The sequence below is a fragment of the Erpetoichthys calabaricus genome, chromosome 5 (assembly GCF_900747795.2).
Source record: "Erpetoichthys calabaricus chromosome 5, fErpCal1.3, whole genome shotgun sequence".
NCBI lineage: Eukaryota > Metazoa > Chordata > Cladistia > Polypteriformes > Polypteridae > Erpetoichthys > Erpetoichthys calabaricus.
In genome coordinates, this window is record NC_041398.2 from 66,144,681 (window position 1) to 66,169,456 (window position 24,776).

At 36.3% G+C, this 24,776-nt stretch overlaps 1 protein-coding gene across 4 annotated transcripts in view; it reads right to left on the reverse strand.

Moving 5' to 3' along the window:
* ccdc142 (coiled-coil domain containing 142) overlaps positions 1-24,776 on the reverse strand; it is a 132,604-nt gene that overhangs the window by 64,774 nt on the left and 43,054 nt on the right. For all 4 annotated transcript variants that reach the window (XM_051928672.1, XM_051928671.1, XM_051928670.1 and 1 more), the window contains exon 8: positions 16,552-16,727. In XM_051928672.1, the coding sequence (XP_051784632.1) occupies positions 16,552-16,727 (176 nt within the window). The remainder of the gene's footprint in view (positions 1-16,551; positions 16,728-24,776) is intronic.

A 24,776-nucleotide genomic window follows, 5' to 3' on the forward strand; every position in this document is an offset into this window, starting at 1 on the left:
GCATTTTTAGATGTTTTTTAACAAAGTCCAATCTAGCCTTTCTATTCTTGATGCTTATGAGTGGCTTGCACCTTGCAGTGCACCCTCTGTATTTACTTTCATGCAGTCTTCTCTTTATGGTAGACTTGGATATCGATACGCCTACCCCCTGGAGAGTGTTGTTCACTTGGTTGGCTGTTGTGAAGGGGTTTCTCTTCACCATGGAAATGATTCTGCGATCATCCACCACTGCTGTCTTCCGTGGACATCCAGGTCTTTTTGCGTTGCTGAGTTCACCAGTGCTTGCTTTCTTTCTCAGGATGTACCAAACTGTAGATTTTGCCACTCGTAATATTGTAGCAATTTCTTGGATGGGTTTTTTCTATTTTTGCAACTAAAGGATGGCTTCTTTCACCTGCATGGAGAGCTCCTTTGACCACATGTTGTCTGTTCACAGCAAAATCTTCCACATGCAAGCACCACACCTCAAATCAACTCCAGGCCTTTTATCTGCTTAATTGATAATGACATAACGGCGGACTTGCCTACACCTGCCCATGAAATAGCCTTTAAGTCAATTGTCCAATTACTTTTGAGCCCCTGAAATGAAGGGATTGAGTTGCCTCACATTTTTATGCAATCGTTTTGTTCACCTCACTGAATTAAAGCTAAAAGTCTGCACTTCAACTGCATCTGAGTGGTTTCATTTAAAATTCATTGTGGCAATGTACAGAACCAAAATTAGAAAAAGGTTGTCTCTGTCCAAATATTTATGGACCTAACTGAATATTTTCTAATCAATTAAACCCAAAAATTATTTTTTACAGAATAAAGAAATGTACAGTTAAAAGTGCAAGACTGGCTTACTTGCAAAGACTGTAAATGTAAATAAAAGAAAAACAAGTTATAAATGCAACATTATATATTATAAATTTAGTTATACATTTTAAAGCAAATAACTTCTTAAAATTCTAGAACAACAAAAATGAATTTATTCATTCATTTTTTCCAGAATTGCTCAATATTATTAGAGTACTGATGGGTTTAAGCCTATCCTGGTAATATCAAGTGTAATTCAGGAATCAATGCAGGAAAACTCATTCTCGCTGGGATAGTTTACAGCTGCCTCCGAAATTAACCAGGAAGTTTGAGGCACCAGTGTTAACCACCACCAAAAATACAATAATAAACAATTACCTAGAAAAATACAGTGAAGCATGTAACATAGTCCAAAAAAAATTCAAAAAATACCTTAAATCCTCAAACTACACAGGGGCTACAATGTACATTGTTTAAAAGTAACAAGTGTATTCAGTTTATTACTTAAAATAAAAAAGAACTTAATTGGTGTAACAAAAACTCTACTCTAAAGGTTGTCAAATTACAATAAATAAAAAAGTAGCAAAAATTTGCAAAACAAAGAGGTCCGTAATGTGGGAAATTAAAAAAACAAAGTACTACAGTATACTATGTAAATGCAATGACTAATAAAACTTACAATATATATACAGTAGTAATTGCACAATGATTGTACTATAATGGATTAACATCCTAAACAAATACTTGGAAAGGGCAGACAGGATCTCACAGAATATTTTCAGAAAATATTTCCAGTCAAGGTCAACATTTTCCTTGAATTTGCAGTTTTTTTCCCCCAAGGTTCTCTTTGAAGTGCAGGAACAGACAGTCAGATGCACTCACCAGGCAAGATGTGCAGCTGTCCAAAGACATCAACTTCAGAGTTTGAGGTTCCATCTTTTTTGAAGGACATTGCAGAGCTGGAAGGTGAATCTGGTAACACTGAGGTAACAGGTAGGAAAGAGGAGCTCAAACGGGTCACCTCAAAATCAGCCACCAGAAAGACATGAGTAATGATAGCTGGGGACTCATTCATTAGTAGGACTGAGATACTGGTATACTCCAGATAAGGAGAGTCGCAAACCACATGTTGGCTTTGTGGTATGCAAGTAGGACTTCTCCCTGGAAGACTGGATAGGCTCTTGGCTGGAGTGGAATTGCATTCAGTTGTCATTGTCCATGTTGTAATACAAGACATATGGTTAAGGGCACGCTGTACATTCTCCAATTCAAATTTAAGGAGTTAGGTGCCAAAGTGAGGTGCATAACTGACAATGTGGATATGCTTTGAACTTGTGCCTGTGCTACACGCGAGTTCACAAGAGACTGATCAGATTAGAAGGTTTAACACTTGGCTCAAATCTTAGTATAGAATAGAAAGGCATAGGTTTATGAGACATTGAGATTCCTTCTGGAACCGATGGGACCTGTTCCACCATGACAGGTTACATTTCAACAGAAGATGCATTGGGAAGGCATTTAAGTATGTTAGTGGAGTATTGTTAAGACTATGGAATGCAGGGTTGGGCAGGGAGTTTAGGACAGGCCAAGATTACAGCTTTACATAATTGGACAAGCAGTCATATAAATGTCAATATACAAGATAACTTTGAACGTTCTAGTCTACTGTTAAAAAGCCAAAGTAAAAATAAGCTATAAATTAAAATTGCTTGCTGTAATGATAGGAGTATTAAGAGTAAAAATAAGGGCATTCCAGGAACGGAGTTGCCATGGATCGAACAATGTTGTGGAAAGCAAACTGGCTTTTTAAATATTGACTCTAACCAGAAACACCTGTATGTAAATTAGTACAAGTAACAGACCATACTTGCCCATTTAAAAACACTGACAGATGAAGTGAGTAACATTAATTATCCTGTTAGAAGAGACACCTGTCATGGGGTGGGATATACAGTATTAGGCAGCAATAAAACAGTCAGTTCTTGAAAGTGGAAAAACAGGCAAGCATATGAATCTGAGCAAATTTGCATAAGGCCATATTGTGATGGCTGGATGACATCTCAGGGCATTTCCAAATGGCAGGTCTTGTGGAGTGGTTAGTCCCTTCTAAAACTGGTTCAAGGAAAGACAACTAGTGGACCAGCAACAGGGTCATGAGCACCCAAGCTAAAAAAGGCTACCCCACCTGCCCATGATCCCACTGAACAGCTACTGTAGCGCAAATTGTTGAAAAACAATGCTAACCATAAGAGAAATAAGTAAGAACACACAGTACACTGCAGCGTGCCATGTATGGGGATGCCTAGCCGCAGACTAGGCAAAGTGCTCATGGTGACTCCTGTCCACTGCCAAAAGTGCGTACAATAGATATGTGAGTGTCAGAACTGGTCTGATGAATCAAATATTCTTTTAGATCATGTGGACAGCTGTGTGTGTGTGTGTGTGTGTGTGTGTGTCTCATTTACCTGGGAAAAGAGATGGCACCAGGGTTAGGGAACAAGGTATGCTAGTGGAGACAGTGTGATGCTCTGGGCAATTGTTCTGCTGGGAAACCTTGGGTCCTGGCATTCATGTTGATGTTACTTCGACACATACCACCTATTTAAAGATAGTCTGCAACAATGTACACCCCTTCATGGCAATGATATTTCCTGAGGGCAGCTGCCTCTTTCAGCAGGATAATGCATCCTGCCATACTACAAAAATTGTTGTGGAATGATTTGAGGTACTTGACAAAGAGTTCAAGTGGTTTTAATGCTGTGGCTGATCAGTGTATATGTTACCCTTTATTAATGTATATTATACAGTACATACAAATACTGGCATGACATATATACTGTATCAAAAAAACAATTGGCTTTCTTTCTAATGATTATGGTGGTCTAAAAGCAATATGTAGTACTTGAGCTCCCACTTCAGTAATGTTGTTAATGAACTAAGAAATATCACAAAATTAGATATGCTATAAAAAAAAAAAATTGAAACTTTCGCTGAGGTTTCTCATACATTGGGAGTTTCATGAACTCACAAGCCACAGCACTACACTAAGCTTTACCTTCAGGATGGTATGGATCAGGCTAAGAGATGAGGCTTAGTTGCAACAGTTACAAAGAGTAACTTGCCCTAAACCTCTTTGGATGATCTGAAACAAGCCTGAATTGTCAAATCAAGTTAGACTTACTGGCTGAGCTTGCTACAAGGAATATCCCCTAGAATGGGAACCTAATGCTGTTTGCTAATCTTCTTGTTTTCCTGGAGTCAGTGTGATTCCAACACACCCAAAAGTTTCTTCCACTTGAATATGATGAACTGGTGGAGAGAATTGCACCTCTAACACTGAATCTAGAAAAGCGCGTTTCCCTTGCAAATAATTGAGAAGATCAAGTATCTTGTGATATTGTTCACCACTGAAGGTTGGGTAGATCATAAGATTGATCAATGAATTTTTACAGGCATAGCAGCTTTGCAAATGTTTTACTAACTAGACTATAATAGTGAAACAAAGTATATGTCTAGAATAAAGATTTTTATTTACTGGTCAGTTTGCTTTCTGACCTTAAGTAAGAATGAGATTGTACTGTATAGTTAAAGAAAGAAAGAAAGGAAAAAAAAAAAAAAAAAAGATTGAGAGTTTTGTACGGGATTGCTGTATTTAGCTGAGGACTACTAATAACATGAAGTGTTCAGCAATATGGGTGTAGAAACACTGCTTCTGTGGATTACGATGAGCCAGCTGTGGAGGTTTTAGTATATATTTTGGATGCTTTGTGCATCCCCAAATTGCCACATCCCACATAGAGGAGAACCAGAAGCAGACCCCAAAAACTATCAAGGGATTCTCACTTACCAAGTTTGCAAGTACTTACAATTGCCTAAGAGAACCTAGAGACTAGTCCCGAGGATAAATTGGCCCAGTAGGTTCAGCTCAAAGGGTTGCCCCTACAACTTCAACAGGCAAAAGCAGGTGAAAAATTATCATATTAGCTATATCTCCTGTAAGTCTGTCTTCATCTCATTACAAAGGCTACCAAAGGAGATACAGTGGAAGGACAATGTAGAGTTGAATGACTTAGGAGCCAAAGAAGTATAATAATAAATAAAATAGGAATTAAAATACTAAATTTTCATGTACAGTTCAAAATAGATAAATGTAACAATATTATCAGACAAAGTCCATTTATGCTTTACTGTTATAGTTTAAACATTAACACATATTTACCATTATAGCCAAACATTCCTCAGACTACGATCTGCCTATTTAAATCGACATTCATTCTGAATTTTACACTCTGCAGATTCGTATACAGTATTTGCTTTGCATGGATCAGTCCAGCATAGTTTAAATTGACTTTAGGAGAATGTTTGCTTTGAGATGAGATTACATTAATCATCTGAATTCCTAAAATGCTTTACTTGTCAAATAGAGTAGCTTTTGATCATTTCTGACCAACAGTTCTAAACATAATTTGTGTGGGGAAATCAAACCCCATTTAAGTCAAATGATGTGATCAAGTAGTAGCAAGCAGAGCTTTTTTTTTGCAACAATGTTAAACCTGTGCTATAAAAACTGTTTATACCACAAACTGTGAAATTCAAAGCTCATCACATACAGGAATATGTTTCTATATGTATAAGAACATAACATAACCAAAATATGTACAAAGGCCCTACCTTCAACGATTAACCAAGTTAATGAACTATTAACAAACCTAGAGAAGACTGTATTTCCAAAACTAAACATTTTTCACTAAATGTGTTTAAGTTGTAAATATTTTAGTATATATTTTTTGTAAGATGTATTTGCATTACTTTTAATAATAATTTATATCCTTGAACAGTATTATGGGTAACATATGCACAGGCAAGAACATAGTAATTTTTCAAGAATAGATACAAGATGATTTATTTAGAATAATAGGGTTTTTCGGGTGATAGAGGGGGAAATTTGTGTGTGATTTACAAAAACAAAAAAAAAAAAAAAAAAAAAAAATACATACTGTAAAATTCACACACGTTCATTGCCCGTGTAGAGCCTGCACATAATGGTAACTCTAATCTACTACATGTGGGCATGGATGTGTATAAGAGTACCTGGTTCCCACTGCTGCCAGGATTGTGTATTTGAAAACCAGTAGTTGTGTTTCCATATAAAAAAATATTGAAAATGCTATTATTATGAGAACACATACGTAAAAATACAAACTTTTCATGGATTTATATTTTTGTATGAAAGGATTACAGAGACAAATTATGAAAAATGTTAGTTGGCAGAGAGAAAACAGTGTACAGATAAGGGAGAAAAATAAACTCTGTTCTGAGAGGTATACAGTATAATTTATGTTTTAATTAGATGCTTTGTTTTTGTCCATTTCTCTCCGGTATCCTTGAATAAATAAAACATTTTAAAAATATTTTGGTTTTTGTATGCATTGAGATCTATGATGCCCGTTTCTATACAATTTATTTTTTTTATGCAGAAGCATGTATGTTACATACTTCATATTCTATTTTAAGTTAAACAATAAACACAGCAGAAAAGACATTTTCCTACTGGTTTTAAATGGGTCGAAATCTCCAGTTTGCACTAATGTTGCACTTTAAAACAATTAAAGATACATGGATAGCATGAAATAGATGGCTCCGCAAAAGGTAAAATAAAGTTAGAAAAGAGCTGCAAAGTTAATAATAGGTGGGAAAATGCTAGATTTCAGAGATACACTGCATCTTCTTAATAAGCCATGATTTAATACACTAGAAATAGAGTAATTAGTGTTAAATCACAGCACAGCAGTATGCTACAAATGCTGTCAAGATTAATCTTAAAAACTCAGTAGACATTGGAGAAATGCAAATATATATAGTAAAACTCCACTTATACCTTCCAGACTCAATTTTACATCTACTGAATACGAGTACATGGTAATGCTATAGCAACCGAGTATAAATTGTTTTAAGCTTTTAAATAAAATTCTAAAGCATCAGATGAACGACAAACTGCAGCTGACTGGAAATTACCCTTAACAAGTTGTTTTTTTGGGGTACTTGAGGTAGTATTTGAGTATATTTTACTCCATTTTCCATCACAGACCCCAAACACATTCAAATATATTTCTTCACATACATGGCACAAGTATATTAGTTTGCCATATGAAATTGCATTAAAAAGTGGAGCATATTGTGAATTCTAAAAAGTTACTAGCTAGCTCTTGTGTTTTACAATAGAGTTAATTGGTACTAGGGTCTCATTGTGAAGAAAAGCCTTAAAACTTGTGCATTTTTGAAGCCAAAAATAATATTAAGTATTGATCTGCATCACATATTACACATATTGTAAAACAGTGTATCCATGTCATTTTAAGAAGGAAAAAAGCAAAAAGCAAACCATTGCCGAGTGATTCAGGCATTTAAAAAACAGTCCAGCTGTGCACTTTACTTTGCTGCTCATCTTCATCCGCCGTTATTGGCACTGGATGTTGATGCCCAGAAGTAAATTGCTTTCTGTTCTGTAGACAAATAGACAACAATAACGTACACTTATGACTGCTTATATACTTTCACTATATGGAAGTTAATTTAGTTATTTCGCAAAAATATTGCCTACTGCCACAGTATTGAGATTGTACACGTGATTCAGTGACAGAATATTGAGCACACATGTGGAATGCAATCAAGTGCCAAGAACTGAATAGACAATAGAGATATTCTTCCATCCACCCATTTTCTTAACCCACTTACTCATGGCAGTGTCTTGGGGCAGTAGGAATCTATCCTAGCAAGCATAGGGTGTGGTGCAGAAACAACCTCTGGGCAGCATTCCATTGCAGGGCAAAGAGCTAGTTTAGCAAGTGGCCCTAGTGTATGTTGCTATTTCACATAACTTGCATGGAGTCTGAACTGTGGGAGGAAACCTGAGCACCTGGGGAAAATATGCAAACAGCATGCAGGGAATACATGGGATGCAAACCCCAGTATCCTACACTGCATGAATAAAGCAACAACTCCTGGGTAATAATCTTCTAACTGATAATGTCATAATATTATTACTATTACTATTATTATCCATCCATGGACTTTGCATGATTTACCCCCTTTGTTTTTTTATTTTATTTGCTATTATTACATGATTTACCCTTTGTTGTTTTATTTTATTTGCTATTAGTGAGTGTCTGTAGGTTTATACATACAAGCAAGCTTAAACAAGTTTAGTAGCAAGATAAAATGCAGTATAATCAGTTTAATTTCAGATTTATTATGTGTACAAAGTACAATGAATCTCACATCTGCTCTTTTCACCACATTGCCACTTGGTGTGCATCTCGCTTTGTAGGCTTAACAGTAACAACACTGTAACAACACTGAATGTAATAGCCAAAAAGAAGTCAAGGTTTAGGAAAAAATAATCCCATGATCTTTCTGTTATTGCAAGCCACGACAGAACATATCCACTGAAGAAACAGAATTGAACAAGCAAAAGTAGGACAAAAAACAGAATATAGCATGGCAAAGGTCAGGGGTCTGATGAAATTTTAAAAATGAGAAAAAATGGTTTTGAAGGTCCCGTTATTTCACACTTAATAAAATTAAAATATATTTTTTTCTTCATGTAAAAAACATATTTAAATGCTCTATTGTAGATTTTACATAATCAGAAGCATTTATTGTAACACTTAAGACCCTCTAACCTATACTGATAGAAAACAAATTTTTTGTAAGACTAATTTGTTTTTTTTGTTTTTTTTACACCAGATACTGAAAATCTGAAAAATGTTTGTATGTGTAAATGCTGACTGTACAGTATAATTTATTGCATTATGAGAAACCATGCAATGCAAAGCATGTAACGTGAGCAGAAATACTATACAAAAATGAAGAGACAACACAAAACCATGTAAATTAAATTAAAACCGCTGTGAAAAGTCTAAACGCAGCACCTGGAAACTCACAGCAGTACTTCAGCTCCACCATCCAACTCCTGTCATCCACCTAGAGTGTCGTTATGCAGGTTGCTCCTTGCACTCATCTTCTAAATTTTGCTGGAAATGACTGACCACCAGGTACTTGCAGGTAATACCATAAACACTTTTGCAGGGGACTGCATGTAATGTGGGCCTATAAAATTCACAGTGCATTCATTTTTTAGTTTGATTTTGTGTTGTGGCTCTATTTGTGCATTTGGATTTTCCTGTTATATGTTTTGCTCTGCACTTTTTGTTTGTGGCTCTGTAATTGTACAGGACAGTGACCCTTTACTAGCTGTAAAAATTTGTTGCTGTGTACATTTCTCCACTTTGCATTTGTCAGTGTTCTTTTGTCCTACTAACTTTATTGTCAGTGCGTGCACAATTAGGCATAATTGAAAATTGCTATCAGCCACTCTGCAATCCTACAATATATTGCCATGGTATAATTGTAATGTACAATTTTTTATAATACATTAAATGGAGTTGAATACATCCATCCATCCATTTTCTAACCCGCTGAATCCGAACACAGGGTCTGCTGGAGCCAATCCCAGCCAACACCGGGCACAAGGCAGGAACCAATCCCGGGAAGGGTGCCAACCCACCACAGGAGTTGAATACAAAGTTTGTTTAATGTAAAACGGAACTGTGTTTTTTTAGACAGGAATTCTTGCATAGTGAAGCAATATACACTAACACTAATGAAGTTTATATACCTTTTTTTTTTTTTTTTTACACACACACAACAACAAAAAAAAAGATTCCTGAAAACATATTTTTGGGACCATACACCACAAAACGGTGTTAACAGTGGACGTTTATAAAGATGCTGCAAAAAATATGGGGGAATATAATTCATGCAAGAACCAGCAGAACCAGCTAGATGGCTATTTCTGTTCTGGAGACCGGAAGCATGGATCTTACTTTTTTTTTTTTCTTTCTGGTCCTGGTGAGCTGTGCTGAAGAGATGCCTTTATCACCAGCAACTCCCCACAGGATTCCCAGGGAATACATACAGTCAGGTCCATAAGTATTTGCACAGTAACACAATTTTCACAAATTTGGTTCTGTACACTACCATTATGGATAAGAGAAATAAAGCTATCATTATGTTATTGATCTATAGACTTTCAGCTTTAATTTAAGGGGTTAACCAAAAATAGGAATAACAGGCATTTTTCTCCATAGCGGACTCTTACCAACCCCACCAACCCATCCAGTCCCCCAATTTCCAGGGAATCAACATTATTTGGAAATTTGACTGACAAGCTGTTCTATAGTCATGAGGGAGTAGTTACGTCATTATTTCATTAACTGTTAAGCAGGTAAAAGGTCTGGAACCGATTCCAAGTCTAGAATTTGCATTGGGAAGCTGTCACTGTGAATGCTCAATATGAGGTCCAAAGAGCTGTCCATGCAAGTAAAAACAGGGCATCATTAAGCAGAGAAAATAAAACCTTTAGAGACACAGCAGAAACAGGAGTGGTCAAATCAACCATTTGGTACATTCTTAAAGAACACTCCGGTGAACTCAACAAGTACCCACAAACTGAGCCGATTACTTGTGAATGGAGCTTACACCAGTTACTGTATATTCAGTGATGTGTGCATGAAACCTCAAAATGATTGAAAATGGTGAGAAAGTCCAAAGTGTGCAGTACTAGTCCTCACAGCTAGTGACAGTTGTTACATATTTATGATTGTCAAAACTAGTATTTTTTTGTTATAAAGAAAAAAAGTAAGTCATTAGATGAAATGTATGTGAAATTGGGATTTTTGTGCTTGTTCATATCTGTGGAATTTCTTTAACTCAAGACTTCCATGGCCTGAGATCTGCCAGAAATTAAAGTGAACTAATATTTGTTTAATCAGTCAACAACTTTACCCGAAACAAATCAAACCAAACATTTTCTCAATGCAGGTTTCTTAAAAGTATCAAATGACACTGTCAATGGTTGAGTAGAAGCTCTAAATAAGTCCAGTATCTATGCAATTGTGTATGGCTGAGTTCAATTAATTTGCTCATTGTAGTCCGGAAAGGAACTACAGTTTTACCTCCACTGACTGGAATCATTGGAGGAGAAAAAAAACAAAACAAAAAAGAAAGAGGTATTTTTCAAAAGAAACAAAATAGCTTATCAGAGCAGTGAAAGCAACTTTGAGTCATCAACAGTGGAAACAAAAATCAAAAATGAAGAAGTCTAGAAATTCAGTTTGTCAAAACATAGGCACTAAGCAAAACACTTATTCAATAAAAATAATACAAGTTTCATGTAAGTCTGAGCTACTTAAGATATTTCAGACTGGAGACTAACCTACTAAAGAGACAGTGGCCCCCTTCAGCCTAGGGGCACTTATTAGTCAACTTGTACACTTATTCATAATAACCTCTTGGCCGTGAAGACAGTATAAAAACGGACTACCTAATGCCATGGTTCACCATGCCAGGACACACCCGACATTCAGATGTAGGTTTGACCCATTAGTAGTTCATGTACAGAGGATGGGACAGCAGTGAGTGAGAGAGATGGAAAACAAGTTTGACAGTGCTAAATGCATTTTTATCATCAACAAAGTGTCCAAAGTACAGAATGAATTATATTTCAATAAATAAATATTTAATTAAATAGTGACCTTCAGATTGTCAGTAAATAGAGCACAATCGAAAATTTAAATCCCAAATATACAGCAGCAATTACCATATATTTCATCAGTGACACACCTCGTTGCATACTTTGCCTTTTCACCAACGAATTGAGCTAGTAACACTATGCTTGCTACACCAAGTCTGTCCTTATCCATGTTCTCACTTGCACATGACCACAGTTCTTCTTCCAACATTCCCTGCCTACAGCCTGCTCCTGGCCAGAAGTTACGCCCTCTGTCTAGGAATTTGGCATCTGGACTGTTCTTCTGTCACTGCACCTTGGTGTATGCAGAAGAAATCGATGTCCAAAATGACTCACCTGCCCAGACTCCTTTCCACTTCACAAACTGGTTAACCATCTTTCAATATCTTTTTATTGATAGTTTGCTGAACCCAGGTCACTCAATGGAATGCCTCTGAAAAACTTCCAGTGAAACTTGTGAGGCTTTTGCTATATTTTTTAATCTCAAAATGAATGATATTAGAAATAATATACTATATCCACTCAATACTGATCCTCTTAAACCCCAGTATTCCATTTTAAGCAAATTAAATTCTTTTACCAGGATAGATTTACCTAATTTATATAAAATAAATTTCAAAACTGCGACCCTCCACCTGCGTCCTTGACCCAATACCAACAAATATTTTCAAAGACGTATCTGATGTGCTAACTAAGAGTGCTCTTGACATAGTAAATTCATCATTCCATATGGGCGTCTTCCCAGACAGTCTTAAGACTGCTGTTGTTAAACCCCTGCTCAAGAAAAATAATCTCGACTCCTCTGTTTTTGAAAATTTTAGCACTATTTCTAACCTGCCTTTATTAAGTAAAATCATAGAAAATGCAGTCATTATACAGATAAATAAATCACTTGAACAAACATGCTGTTCTTGACAAGTTTCAGTCAGATTTTAGAACAAATTACAGTACAGAAACTCCACTTTTTCCAAGTAGTAAATGACTTGCGGGTAAATGCAGACAAAGGCCAGTTATCTGTTCTCAACCTCTTAGATCTGAGTGCTGCATTTGATACCATTGATCACAATATTCTTATAAATCGCTTTAGTCAGTGGATGGGCCTCTCTGGCAGTGTCTTAAATTGGTTTGAGTCTTACTTGACAGGTAGAAAATTCTTTGTTAGTTGTGGTAATTATACTTCAAAGACACACAATATTCTATATGGTGTTCCACGAGGATCTATATGGTTTCCATTAGGTCAGATTATCTCAAGTCATAACATGAGCTACCACAGCTATGCTGATGACACAGAGCTGTATTTATCAATAGCGCCTCATGATCCAGACTCTCTTGTCTCACTGACACAATGTCTTATTTGTGTTTCTGAATGGATGAGTAGTAATTTTTTCAAACTAAATAAGAAGAAATTGGAAATCTTAGTGATTGACAAAAAAAAGATATAAAGAGTATTAGAAGTAAACTTGATCCATTGTGCTTGAAAGTTAAGATAGAGGTAAAGAATTTAGGGGTAATTATTGACTCTGACCTAAATTTTAAAGCGCATATTAATCAGATTACTAGGACAGCATTTTTTACTTAAATGCAGCAAAAATTAGACCCCTTAAAACTCTGCAAGATGCTGAAAAATTAGTTCACGCTTTTGTTTTTAGTCGACTACATTACTGCAACACACTCCTCTCAGGACTAACCAAAAAAGACATTAATCGGGTGCAACTAGTGCAGAATGCAGCTGCCAGAATCTTAACTAGGACAAGAAAATCCAAGCACATCTCTCCAGTTTTGATGTCACTTGGTTACCTGTGTCATTTAGAATTGACTTTAAAATACTGCTTATGGTTTACAAAGCCTTAAATAATCTTGCTCCATCCTATATCTATCTATATCTTGGAATGCCTTTCACCCTACACTCCAAATCGTAACCTTAGATCTTCAAAAGAGTGTCTGCTTATAATTCTAAGAACTAAACTTCAAAGAAGTGGTGCGGCAGCCTTCTTCTGTTATGCACCTAAAATTTGTAATAGTTTACCAATAGAAATTCTCCAGGCTAATACGGTGGAGCATTTTAAAAAAACTGCTAAAAACCCATTACTTTAACATGGTTTTCTCATTGCTTCATTTTAGTGTAACCCTGATATTCTGTATATGCATTACCATTTTTTTTTCCTCTCATGGGTGCAAGCCCTACTATCTCTATTGTTCGCTTTCCAGTTTTCTGTGGTAGCGATCTGCACCACCACCACCTGATCAAAGGACCGTGCAGTCCCTACATTGATGAAGGCCAGAAGTTCATATGACCATCATTGTTTAATTCTTCCACGTGAAGCCTGAAAACCATGAGGACAGATTTAGATCATTTGTGTTAGGTAGAATGCCTAGTGGGGGCTGGGCAATCTCATGGCCTTGCAACCCCTGCAGATTTTGTTTTTTTTCTCCAGCTCTCTGGATTTTTTTTTTTTTGTTTCTTCTGTCCTCCCTGGCCATTGGGCCATACTTTATTCTTTGTTAATGAGTATTGCCTAATTTTTGTATATTTTTTTCTTTCTTCATCTTGTAAAGCACTTTGAGCTACATCATGCTATAAAAATAAATGTTGTTGTTGTTTATAATTGTGACTTTCCCACCAGGAGCTACCAGTCTCTCATCATCTTTTGTCTTTCAAACTCCCAAATACAGACCAAAGTCAAACTTTTTTTTTTACATCTGCCTTTACACAACCCCCTTACCCTAGGTAAAACAGGTGCTGAATTAACTCACCCATTTAGCCACTAACAAGGAAAGGTACTCCTCAGGTGAATAGTTATCAACATTAGCGCAGCGTGCTTGGCTTCCCTGCTCAATTATGTTGTCAAAGCAAAGTTCCACTAGTTCAAAATCCATCCATCCATTCATCCATCCATTGTCTCCCGCTTATCTGAGGTCGGGTCGTGGGGGCAGCAGCTTGAGCAGAGATGCCCAGACTTCCCTCTCCCCGGCCACTTCTTCTAGCTCTTCCGGGAGAATCCCAAGGCGTTCCCAGGCCAGTCGAGAAACATAGTCCCTCCAACGTGTCCTGGGTCTTCCCCGGGGCCTCCTCCCGGTTAGACGTGCCCGGAACACCTCACCAGGGAGGCGTCCAGGAGGCATCCTGATCAGATGCCCGAGCCACCTCATCTGACTCCTCTCGATGCGGAGGAGCAGCGGCTCTACTCTGAGCCCCTCCCAGATGACTGAGCTTCTCACCCTATCTTTAAGGGAGAGCCCAGACACTCTGCGGAGGAAACTCATTTCAGCTGCTTGTATTCGCGATCTCGTTCTTTCGGTCACTACCCATAGCTCATGACCATAGGTGAGGGTAGGAACATAGATCGACTGGTAAACTGAGAGCTTCGCCTTGCGGCTCAGCTCCTTTTTCACCATGACAGACCGGATGTTCAAAATAAGAAAGAAAATAAAAGTTAAACTGCCTTTTCTCAATCTGCTACAGAGCCCCTCAGACATGTCACGTCACACCTGACAGCACACTGCTGCAGCAAAAGTGGTGCACATCACTGGATTAATGAAATTAAAGGATTGTAATGTCCAGAAGTGATATCAAAATAAATTTCAAACAGAAAAATGCTTAGTAAGATAAAGGTTCAATTGGAAAAGGATGAAGCTTAAAGAGTGGAGCAAGGGAAATAAAAAAAGCTGATCACAAGAGGCAAATAGGAACAGAACAGGAAAGAAGAGAAGTGAAGTAAAAGTTGTGTTGCTGCTCATGGATCTAAATTCATGTAGTAGCACTGATGTTAGGCAACAACGTATGCATAAAAACCAAAGTAAGCATATAATGGATTGATGTATATAACAATTTAAAGGTCACTTTGCTCTGACATGATGAGTATCATCTTGAGGAATGAATTTTAGCAAACATTTAGCTAGCTAGCTAACTAACTACATATTTTAATCCATCCTAAAAACATCACTCACTGAATGCAGACATGTGCTTGGCGTTGGAAAGCTATTGGAGTTTCACAAAATTCAGTATATATTTTGGTTTAGCACAGGTATAATAAGGTGTGATTGCTTATAAACTTTATGTGTAAGCAAAATTTTGCATGTCATTTCTCCTTTTGATTTAAGACATGTTCTGTACTAAGCAGCAACATGTCTGTTGGTAATATTCATGTCCATCTGCTTGCTCTGCCTTTTGCTCCCGCACTGCACTCCATGAAGCCTACATTCTGAGGTTACTTTAGTATCACGTTATTTCCATTTAGTTCTCTATACAGTACTAGAAAGCTGACAATAAAACTTTGTTAAAGGGAGACTGAAAACTATTCAGCTTTCGGAAAGTGTCCAGTTTAAGCATGAGCAAGTTTGGCAAACATATACTATATGTTATAATACTAATAAATTAAATTCTGTATGCCTCATGGTTGCAAACAGTTACTGTCACAGTAACCCTCCCAGTCCTGACGTTTAAGCATGAAGCAAGAATTCAAAGTACAATGGAAATATTGATTTCAGTAAAACAAGGGTCTTGTGTAACGCTTTGATTACACAAACATCATGAACATTAAGGTGAAACAGATTTTAATATAATTTTCCTAATCATTATTTTCCCTGCAGAATTTTATTTTCTACCATGTTCAGTTCATCATGAAGATTCCTCTTCTTTACTGTAACATACACTAATATATACATATGAATACGGGACACATATACCAAACACACTGTACTATAATGTGTATTCAGCTGTAACTAGCCTACACCTATCTAGTCTTCACCACATAGTAAGATTATAAATATATTTAACTTCAGAAGACATAAAATATTTTACTATGTATTTTTTCATTCAACAAAGAAACATATAGAACACATGAAAACGTTAGTGCACCCTATGATTCACTAAATTCTCAATTTTTAGTTATTTGCATTTAATAATTATGCATTATTTATTGTGTATACTGTTTTTATTTTATCCATTAAAGATAACACAGTTGACATACTAAAGTTATTCAAAATATCTATGTTTTACATTTTAATCTCAATAGTGGTATTAATCTTACAACCAAGTTCTAATAGTTCAACTGGGCTGAAACTGTTGGGTAAACACACATTTTTTTTATTTACAACTCACTACCAGCATAGCAGTGATAAACTAAGGATGTTGTTGTGTTGCTGCAGATTATTTTACTTACCTTTAAATCACCCTGTGTTACCAGAAGAAACTGATTAAGTGACCAAGAAGAAAGAAATTGAAAGGCTTTGGTTATCACCCAGATGGAAGTATAATGTATGGTAGCAGTGCAACGACTCAGGATGGCAAGACGAAGAAATGGGTTGGCAGGTGTGCCTTTTTCAAAGGGTGCTTCTCCTGTCAAAAGTAATACATTGGTATCCATTTTAATATATAAGTGACAACTATTATAAATAATGCTTTATGTAACTTTTAATACAACACTGCTGTACAAGTATTTTATCTAATTGCCTTTGCATCACATAATACTTTAATTGGTATGACGCTGATGAATTGTGTTATAACTTGAACTAAAGGCCACTTATGCACAGAAAATAAAGTATTAATTGCTTAAGAAAGTTTCTGCACCTGGATAAACGTTCATTGCTACCAAAAATGAGCAGCTAATTAAAACAAAACAAGTTATTTGAGAATAATTCTTGCTTGTTCCTTTTCATAGAAAATTGAATTCAATTGAAAATTTTGAAGTTTACAAAGATCACAAAACGGACATGGCTGCTAGGCTGATTGGTGATTCCAAATTGAATGTGTGTGTGTGAGTATGTGTGCGAGTGCCTTGCAATACCCTGTTCAGGGTTGTTTCCTGCCTTGTGCCTAGTGTTCTTGGGATAGGCCACAGCTCCACATCACCCTAAATTGGGTTAAATGAACACTCCATCCAAAAACATTTCTTATATATTACTTCCTGTAGTTTTTAATGTAACCGGAGAGCATTTTTAGTCTCATCACTTCTTACAGAATGAAGAAAAAAATGTTTATAGAAATAGAAATAATAGAAAGCAATAGTGACCAATGTTATAAAATGGCAAACAATGTGAAAAACATGCAAGGAAAAAAAAAAAAAACTCATGTCACATAATCCTAATGTCAGTTATCCAGTTTAGGACTTCTTAAACTTTTTTTTGGTTGCAACCCAATCTTGACCTTCTTAATGTCTTCAAGACCCATTACCTGGTGATCGTCATGGCATTTCAGTCCTTGAGGATTCATTGTCTGATTATCACAGCATCACCACAGAGAAATCGCCACAACTAGGAACGGGTCCTCCTTGGAGAATTCCTGCTGATCATCCTTGCTGGGAAATCGAGGCCGATCATGACCCATACGTGATCCTTTCAAATTAAATACAACACTGACTTGTAAAACAGGAAACCCAAGGCCTCATGGGACTGTCTTTTTGAACTGAAGACATGACTGTTGACCAACAAATGAGGAACAGAGACCAGAAGGATTAGGATGTGTTCTGATATTTCTGGAATATATCTTGGCAAATAAGCATGCATTTTGAATATGTGAGTGGATAACTGACATGTGGATTGTGAGACAGTGTAACAGAAGAATATTTTTTCCCCCACAGAAATTGGAAACTATTGGCTTATATTATCTCACAAACTTTTTTTTCATTCTGCCATGAAAACATGATATTTAAAATGTTTCTTGTCCATCACTACAAACTGCAGGCAGTAAGAAACAGAGGAAAAAAAAGAATATATTTTTTGGTTGGAGTATTTCTTTACAGAGGTCAGAGGTTTACATACACTTAGAGTGAACTCGTTAAAACTAACTTTATAACCCCTCCACAGATTTTATACTAACAAACTATAATAAATTTGGCATATCGTTTAAGACATCTACTTTATGCAGGGCAAAAGTAATTTTTTCCAACAATGTTCAGATGCAGGTCATTTCACTTTTTATTGACTATAAACAATTCTAACTAAGTCTGACTGAAAAGGTTATATTAATTGCATTAAAACTAAAGCCTTTAAAACAGTTAAACAACCGTTATAACTGTTGTGGGGTAGATCATTGTAAATTTCATTCAAACAACCAAAGAAATCAATTTTAAAAATTTCTTAGATTGGTCCATAACTTTTAGGTCAAACTGCTGAGGTTGGCCCTTTCAAGGCAAGAATAGCTCTACCAGTTGTTTTTTTTTATTTTACATGTTACTCCACTATGCCAAGTTCATCATATTAAGACAAGTTTAGGTATAAAATTTGACAAAAATATATAGAGTTGTAATAATTAGGTTATTTGCATTGACATAGCACAAAGTCATACAACCTTTAAATTGTTCTAAGCTTGGGAAAATGCCAGGGGCAAAAACAAAAAAAACAGTTTTGTAACAAACTGATTCAACTAAATTCAACTCATAAAGGAAGAATTAATTTCAAATCTGAGAAATAAAATGCTTACAATTTACAAGAAGAATTAATGCAATGTCTATCTAGCGTTACAGAATGAATGAACAGTACTATTCTTAACCTGTCAAGGAAAAAAAAAAATCTCTTATTTGCTATAGTGAATGAAACAAGGATCTAAAAATCGATCATATAGCTTCACAGATAAAGACATAACTAAAGAATTTAGGTGGTATAGATTCAGAGAAATCATCAAATAGAACCTTTTCCATGTTACAAAGACAATATTTTCTCTTTATGAAACATAGCACAACTTAAGACTTTTTCCGTCACTTGAAGAGCTGAGTAGTTGAGACATGTTTTTGCCTGATGGATTACTGCAATGCACTCTTAACAGGACTGCCAAAGGACGAAATAAATTTGCTGTTCAATTTAGAACAAGCTACAGCCTGAGTTATGATAAAAAAAGAAAAGAATGAGCATTAGCAACAGTTTTCACCATACTTCCTTGACTTCAGTATCTTTTAGTATTGCATTTTAAGTATTCTTAATTGTACGCAAGGCTCTTAGCAATTTTGCAACTTCATCTATTTCAGGAATTGTTGTTCCCATATGCCTAAAGTGGCTTTCTCTTCAAATTCTCTCCATCTAACCTACCTATAATGAAGCATTAAAAAAAAACAAAAAAAAAAAAAAACTGATGTTGATGATGCTTTTTGGTTTTATGCACCAAAACTTACAATGGCTCACCACAGAGAAAGATTAAGCAAGCATGGCAGAACATTTCAAGATTCTGCAGAAGCACAATTTTCAGTTTGGTATTTTAGAAAGGTTTATTAGGTCTTATTTAAAAATGTTAAAACTCTAAATACATAAATATTGAAATTATTTTAGTTTAGTTTACTCACCACAATTGTTTACATAGGACAGTGTAACGAAAACACGATCCATTTAGCATTATCATTAGTTATTATTTTTTCTTTCTTGGGATCCTGCTTTGGCATTCTAAGCAACTAAACGTTTTTTGAATTTTCACAGCAATCCTACTTTAACAGCATCTCTGGAAACATGAGATCCCCAAGAAATTAAGACAGACTGTGACTTGGATAACGTAATATAGCAAAGGAGGTGTCAGGTGGCCATTTAGGGTTAGTTAACAAATATTTGTATTCTTGAACTAGTAATGACACTGGTACCCAGAAATAAATGTTCTCCAGGTTCCTGATCCCTGAAGTTCACTTCCTGTTCTCTTTTGCTCTATGGTTATAACTACTGTAAAAACAATAACCTAATAACCATCACATTATCGTTTCAAATAGTTAATATGTTCCGTGTCTTTTTATGTTACTTATTTTAAGAGTTTACTGTATCTCAGGTTACAAATAACTTCCAATCCTGAGGATGTTAATAACCCAATTTTGTATGCAGGTCAGAATATGCACTGAAAAAGTTTGTTAATGGGAAATCGACAAAAGCATAATACGTTATTACTTATTTTAAAGAAAAATGTTTCAGATGCATTAATAATATTGTACTGAAGCAATATTACTGTAATTTAGTTAAAATTATGTGTGTCTTGCTATTTAAAATTTAAAACATGTACAGTATGTCAACTTTACTGTAATGACTCACAAGGTTGTGAGGATCAGAAGAATGGCATTAGCTATCAAGACACTGCTGGAGGCAGCAGACCCTTAAACAGACCACTGATTCCTTAATGACAAAAATCAATGTATCATTTTTTGGACATCGGGACCTTAGTCTTCCTGGGCACTTCCCATGCAGCTCCATGTGCTCTCAATTGCCCAGTCCATGCCACTTACTCCACCTCACACCACTCACCTGGTAGCAATGGCAACATCTGCCTCACTTTTCCCAACACTGTGAGCGAATCTAATGCTTAGATCCTACACGAAACTAGCCAATGGCTATACAACCAGAACTTCAGAAGCAACGCAGCACCTCCAAAGCACTCACAGGGTAAGTGTTCTTGCTCTCTCTCTCTCTCTCTCCTGCACTCTGCAAATGTTGCCTCCTCTAGATAGCTAAACCCCTGCTTTTAGCCCTCTGACACCTAAGGAATTTGTTTCATTATTACACTATACTTAAAACTTGTAGTTTGATGATTCAGTACCTTATGCATTTGAAAAACACATAATGATGGCACAAAAATCCAACACTAGCTGACAATTGTGTGAGTTGTGCTGTGTTTGATGAGGAATTACTGAGTGTCACTTCCTGCTCTCAACAGCTATAGTCCTTAACACTAGAATTACCAGAGTCTACGAAAAAACTCGTAGATTCGGCCCACCTTAAAACCGTTCTCACCTCTCTTTTGTCTTCTAAATGTGCCGATTAAGAAGAGCAGCGAGCAGCCGGCTATTCCATCCCCCACCGTCGCAGAACGTTCACTAAGTTTTCCCAGCTCATGCCTTGTTTGATTATCTGGGAGTGACGGAACTGCTGGAGTTTTAGAATGGAAATAATAGGTCGCTATTTGGAATACATGCATTTCATGCGTGTTCCGTTTCTACAGCAATCTGTGTAAACACATTGCTAAAACAGAAACTTTTTCATATTTTAGTAATAAATGTTACAAAATGTCTGCGGTGGGTTGGCACCCTGCCCGGGATTGTTTCCTGCCTTGTGCCCTGTGTTGGCTGGGATTGGCTCCAGCAGACCCCCGTGACCCTGTGTTCGGATTCAGCGGGTTGGAGAATGGATGGATGGATGTTACAAAATGTAGGCATAAACTATAGAATCTGTGAAGCCTGAAGTCCAAACATCAAATAAACACTTTCACAAAAAGTTCAAGGATGATACAACAGCTTCCGTGGCTTAAAGCTACGGTTTGCTGACTTGGAGCACAGCTGCCCTACCATGCTACAGAGACGTGAGTTCGATTCCCAGCTTTGAAGAAAGTGTTTTTTTTTCCCTCAAACGGACATTGAATTTATAAATTGGTATGCACTGTAAATTGTTAACTTTAAAATGTCAATCGCGGTTATTTCTGTTGATTAATTCATGCTTTTTTACTTAGAGTCAGAACAGGAGCTTTTTCAGCTTATTCAGCTTCTGATCTGATTCAAACAGCGCCAGTATAACTTCACACCCGATCTGACGCTGTTCATTTTCAAATAATATTGCATTACTTCGACGATGTTTTCTGATTGGTACTATTCGCGTCATAAAATGATTTCTTCAAAACGTCACAAATATTTGTCTTTCTTTCTTTAAAATGTGCGTTGTAGCACTCAGCAACTGGCCACCTGCATGTTCTTGCGCACACTGAATAAGACAGCGCTATATGCAATCATCAGATTCAAATGTTAACAATTATATAGCATGGAATGGAAATCAGCAGTTTTTAGCATTCCACCATGCAAGCTGTCATATCAACCTCCTACTGTAACTTGCTTTCTTTTTTCTTCGGTTGTAGTCTTGAATAAAAGTGCACTTGTTTTGTTATACTTTTACATCAACATATGTTCCTGTGTTTGAGTTACATGGCCATGCTCAAGAAATACACGTATAATGCCACGAAAAGTGCATGCAGACACTTCAGTTCGCAAGCATTGGTACGACAATGCAGTCACAAGTACACTGCAGAGCTTTAGCGCGTCTATATGTGAAAACAGCTTCAGATGGGGAGTGTCTGATGATTGCATATAGCGCTGAAGTTACTGCTCTTTACTATGCTTTCCTCTGCATGTCCTGGAGTACAAAAGAAACAGCATACAGCAACACGTGGGGACTGGCAATATTGGGGGAAAAAAACACGCGGTCGTATGTATCGTGATACACTGCAGAACTATAGCGTGTCTTTATGTGAAAACAGCAGTGTCAGGTGGGGGGCAGTAGGGAAGGATCCTGAACGCGACTGAAACAATGAAAAGTGAATTTAAAAAAAAAAATAAAGCTAACCTTTACAAATATCATAAATTACACCGGCTGTTACAGACTGAAATCAAATGTATCTTTTTATTCTAAAATAGTGAAAATAAGAACACTTCTCAAAAGGGAGTTGTGCAGAATCGAACTCATGACCTTCCGATTCTCAGTCAGCGACTGATACTGTTACACCACGGAAGCAGTGATAGCTAATACGTGTCAATGTCGCACACTAAGGCGGCTTTTTTTGGCGGTGGCTTTTTTTTGGTACCTTTTGTGAAAGTGTTTCTTTGATATTTGGACTTCAGGCTTCATACATTATATAGTTTATGCCTACATTTTGTCATTTGCTACTAGAATATATAAAACGTTTCTGTTTTAACAATGTGTTTACACAGATTACTGTAGAAATGCAACACATATGAAATGCGTGTGTTCCAAATAACAATCTATTATTTCTACTCTAAAACTCCACTTCACTCCCAGATAATCAATCAAGGCATGAGCTGGGAAAAGCTCGTTTACATTCTAAGTCATTGGGGGGATGGAATAGCCGGCTGCTGGCAGCTCGTCTTTATCAGTACATTTAGATGACAAAAGACGCTGGCGGAGAGGTGAGAACGGTTTTAAGAAGCGATTTAAGGTGGGCCGCATCTACGAGTTTTTTCGTAGGCTTTGGTAATTCTAGTGTTAAGACTGTATGGCTGGGATGTGTACTTGCAATACACTGGGAATTACAACCAGTGGGGTCTACAGCTCATCTGAACAGCCAGCTACTGATCTAGTTACTTATCTGTGATGGAAGGTATTGCATGGCTGTCTGTATTTAGGGAAACATGCGTACAAAAGCACAAAATGAATAAATATGATAAAGTACATGCTGCAACAAAATAACGTTGTGTTAGTGATGGCTGTTCTGTATTTATCCACTTTAAAAAATAGTTTGCTTCATAGGAAGTACCTAGATGAAAATAAATTGAAATTCACAAAAACACACATATAAGGTTTTATTGCAAATTTCTCTAAGGTTTTATTGTAAATGTATGCTTTGAGCGGCTTTCAATACGTGACTTGTGCTATATTAACAAATACTATTGTGATCATTACTACCAGTGTAAAGACGTTGTCAATAAAATGATGAGTTCAAGTAACATTCAATACATGAAGAATAATTTTTAAAACAAAAGGGCTATGATTCAATTTCCTAACACACACCATACCAAGAAGTAATTTGACTGTCCAGATACTGTACCCTGGTCTAGATATAAATGTTTAAATCAAAAGACAGAAGAGAAAATGATATATTACAATTTATAAATAATATACCTATATATATTTTTTCAAATGCAAAACAAAACTTTAACAAATTTCCAAAAACATGTAACTAATGAGTATTAAATCAAAAGCAGTAGGGCAGGGTATATCTGGTATATACTGTATGTCAATGAATATCCCTGTGCTTACAAGAAGCATTTAGGTCTTGGGTCAAAAGTTATTAAAACCAATGCCATCCATACAATAAATACATCACACATTTAGGTGACACACCTAACTTCTATATGCTGGCACGGTCAAGGCTTTAAAGCTAAAAGTAATGCATCTAAACACATGAAGCAAATACAAGCTAAAACTGTTTTAGGACAGTGATAATACACTGCCCTCAAGAGAAAGTGAGAAATATAATAAAAAGAATTGACTCTTTAAAAAAGGCTTTCATTAACTTACATGGTAAAGAATAGAACACCAATACGAAAAAAGTTACAATATTGTATCATCCTGTCTGCAGTCCAACAAGCATACCACAAACATAGCAGCACTTTGACTTGCTGTCACCTAAAGGTTCTGTCGTAACCATTGTGGTACAGTGAGGCAAAAAAGTATTTAGTCAGCCACCAATTGTGCAAGTTCTCCCACTTAAAAAGATGAGGCCTGTAATTTTCATCATAGGTATACCTCAACTATGAGAGACAAAATGAGAAAAAAAAAATCCAGAAAATCACATTGTCTGATTTTTGAAGAATTTATTTGCAAATTATGGTGGAAAAAAAGTATTTGGTCAATAACAAAAGTTCATCTCAATACTTTGTTATATACCCTTTGTTGGCAATGACAAAGGTCAAAGGCTTTCTGT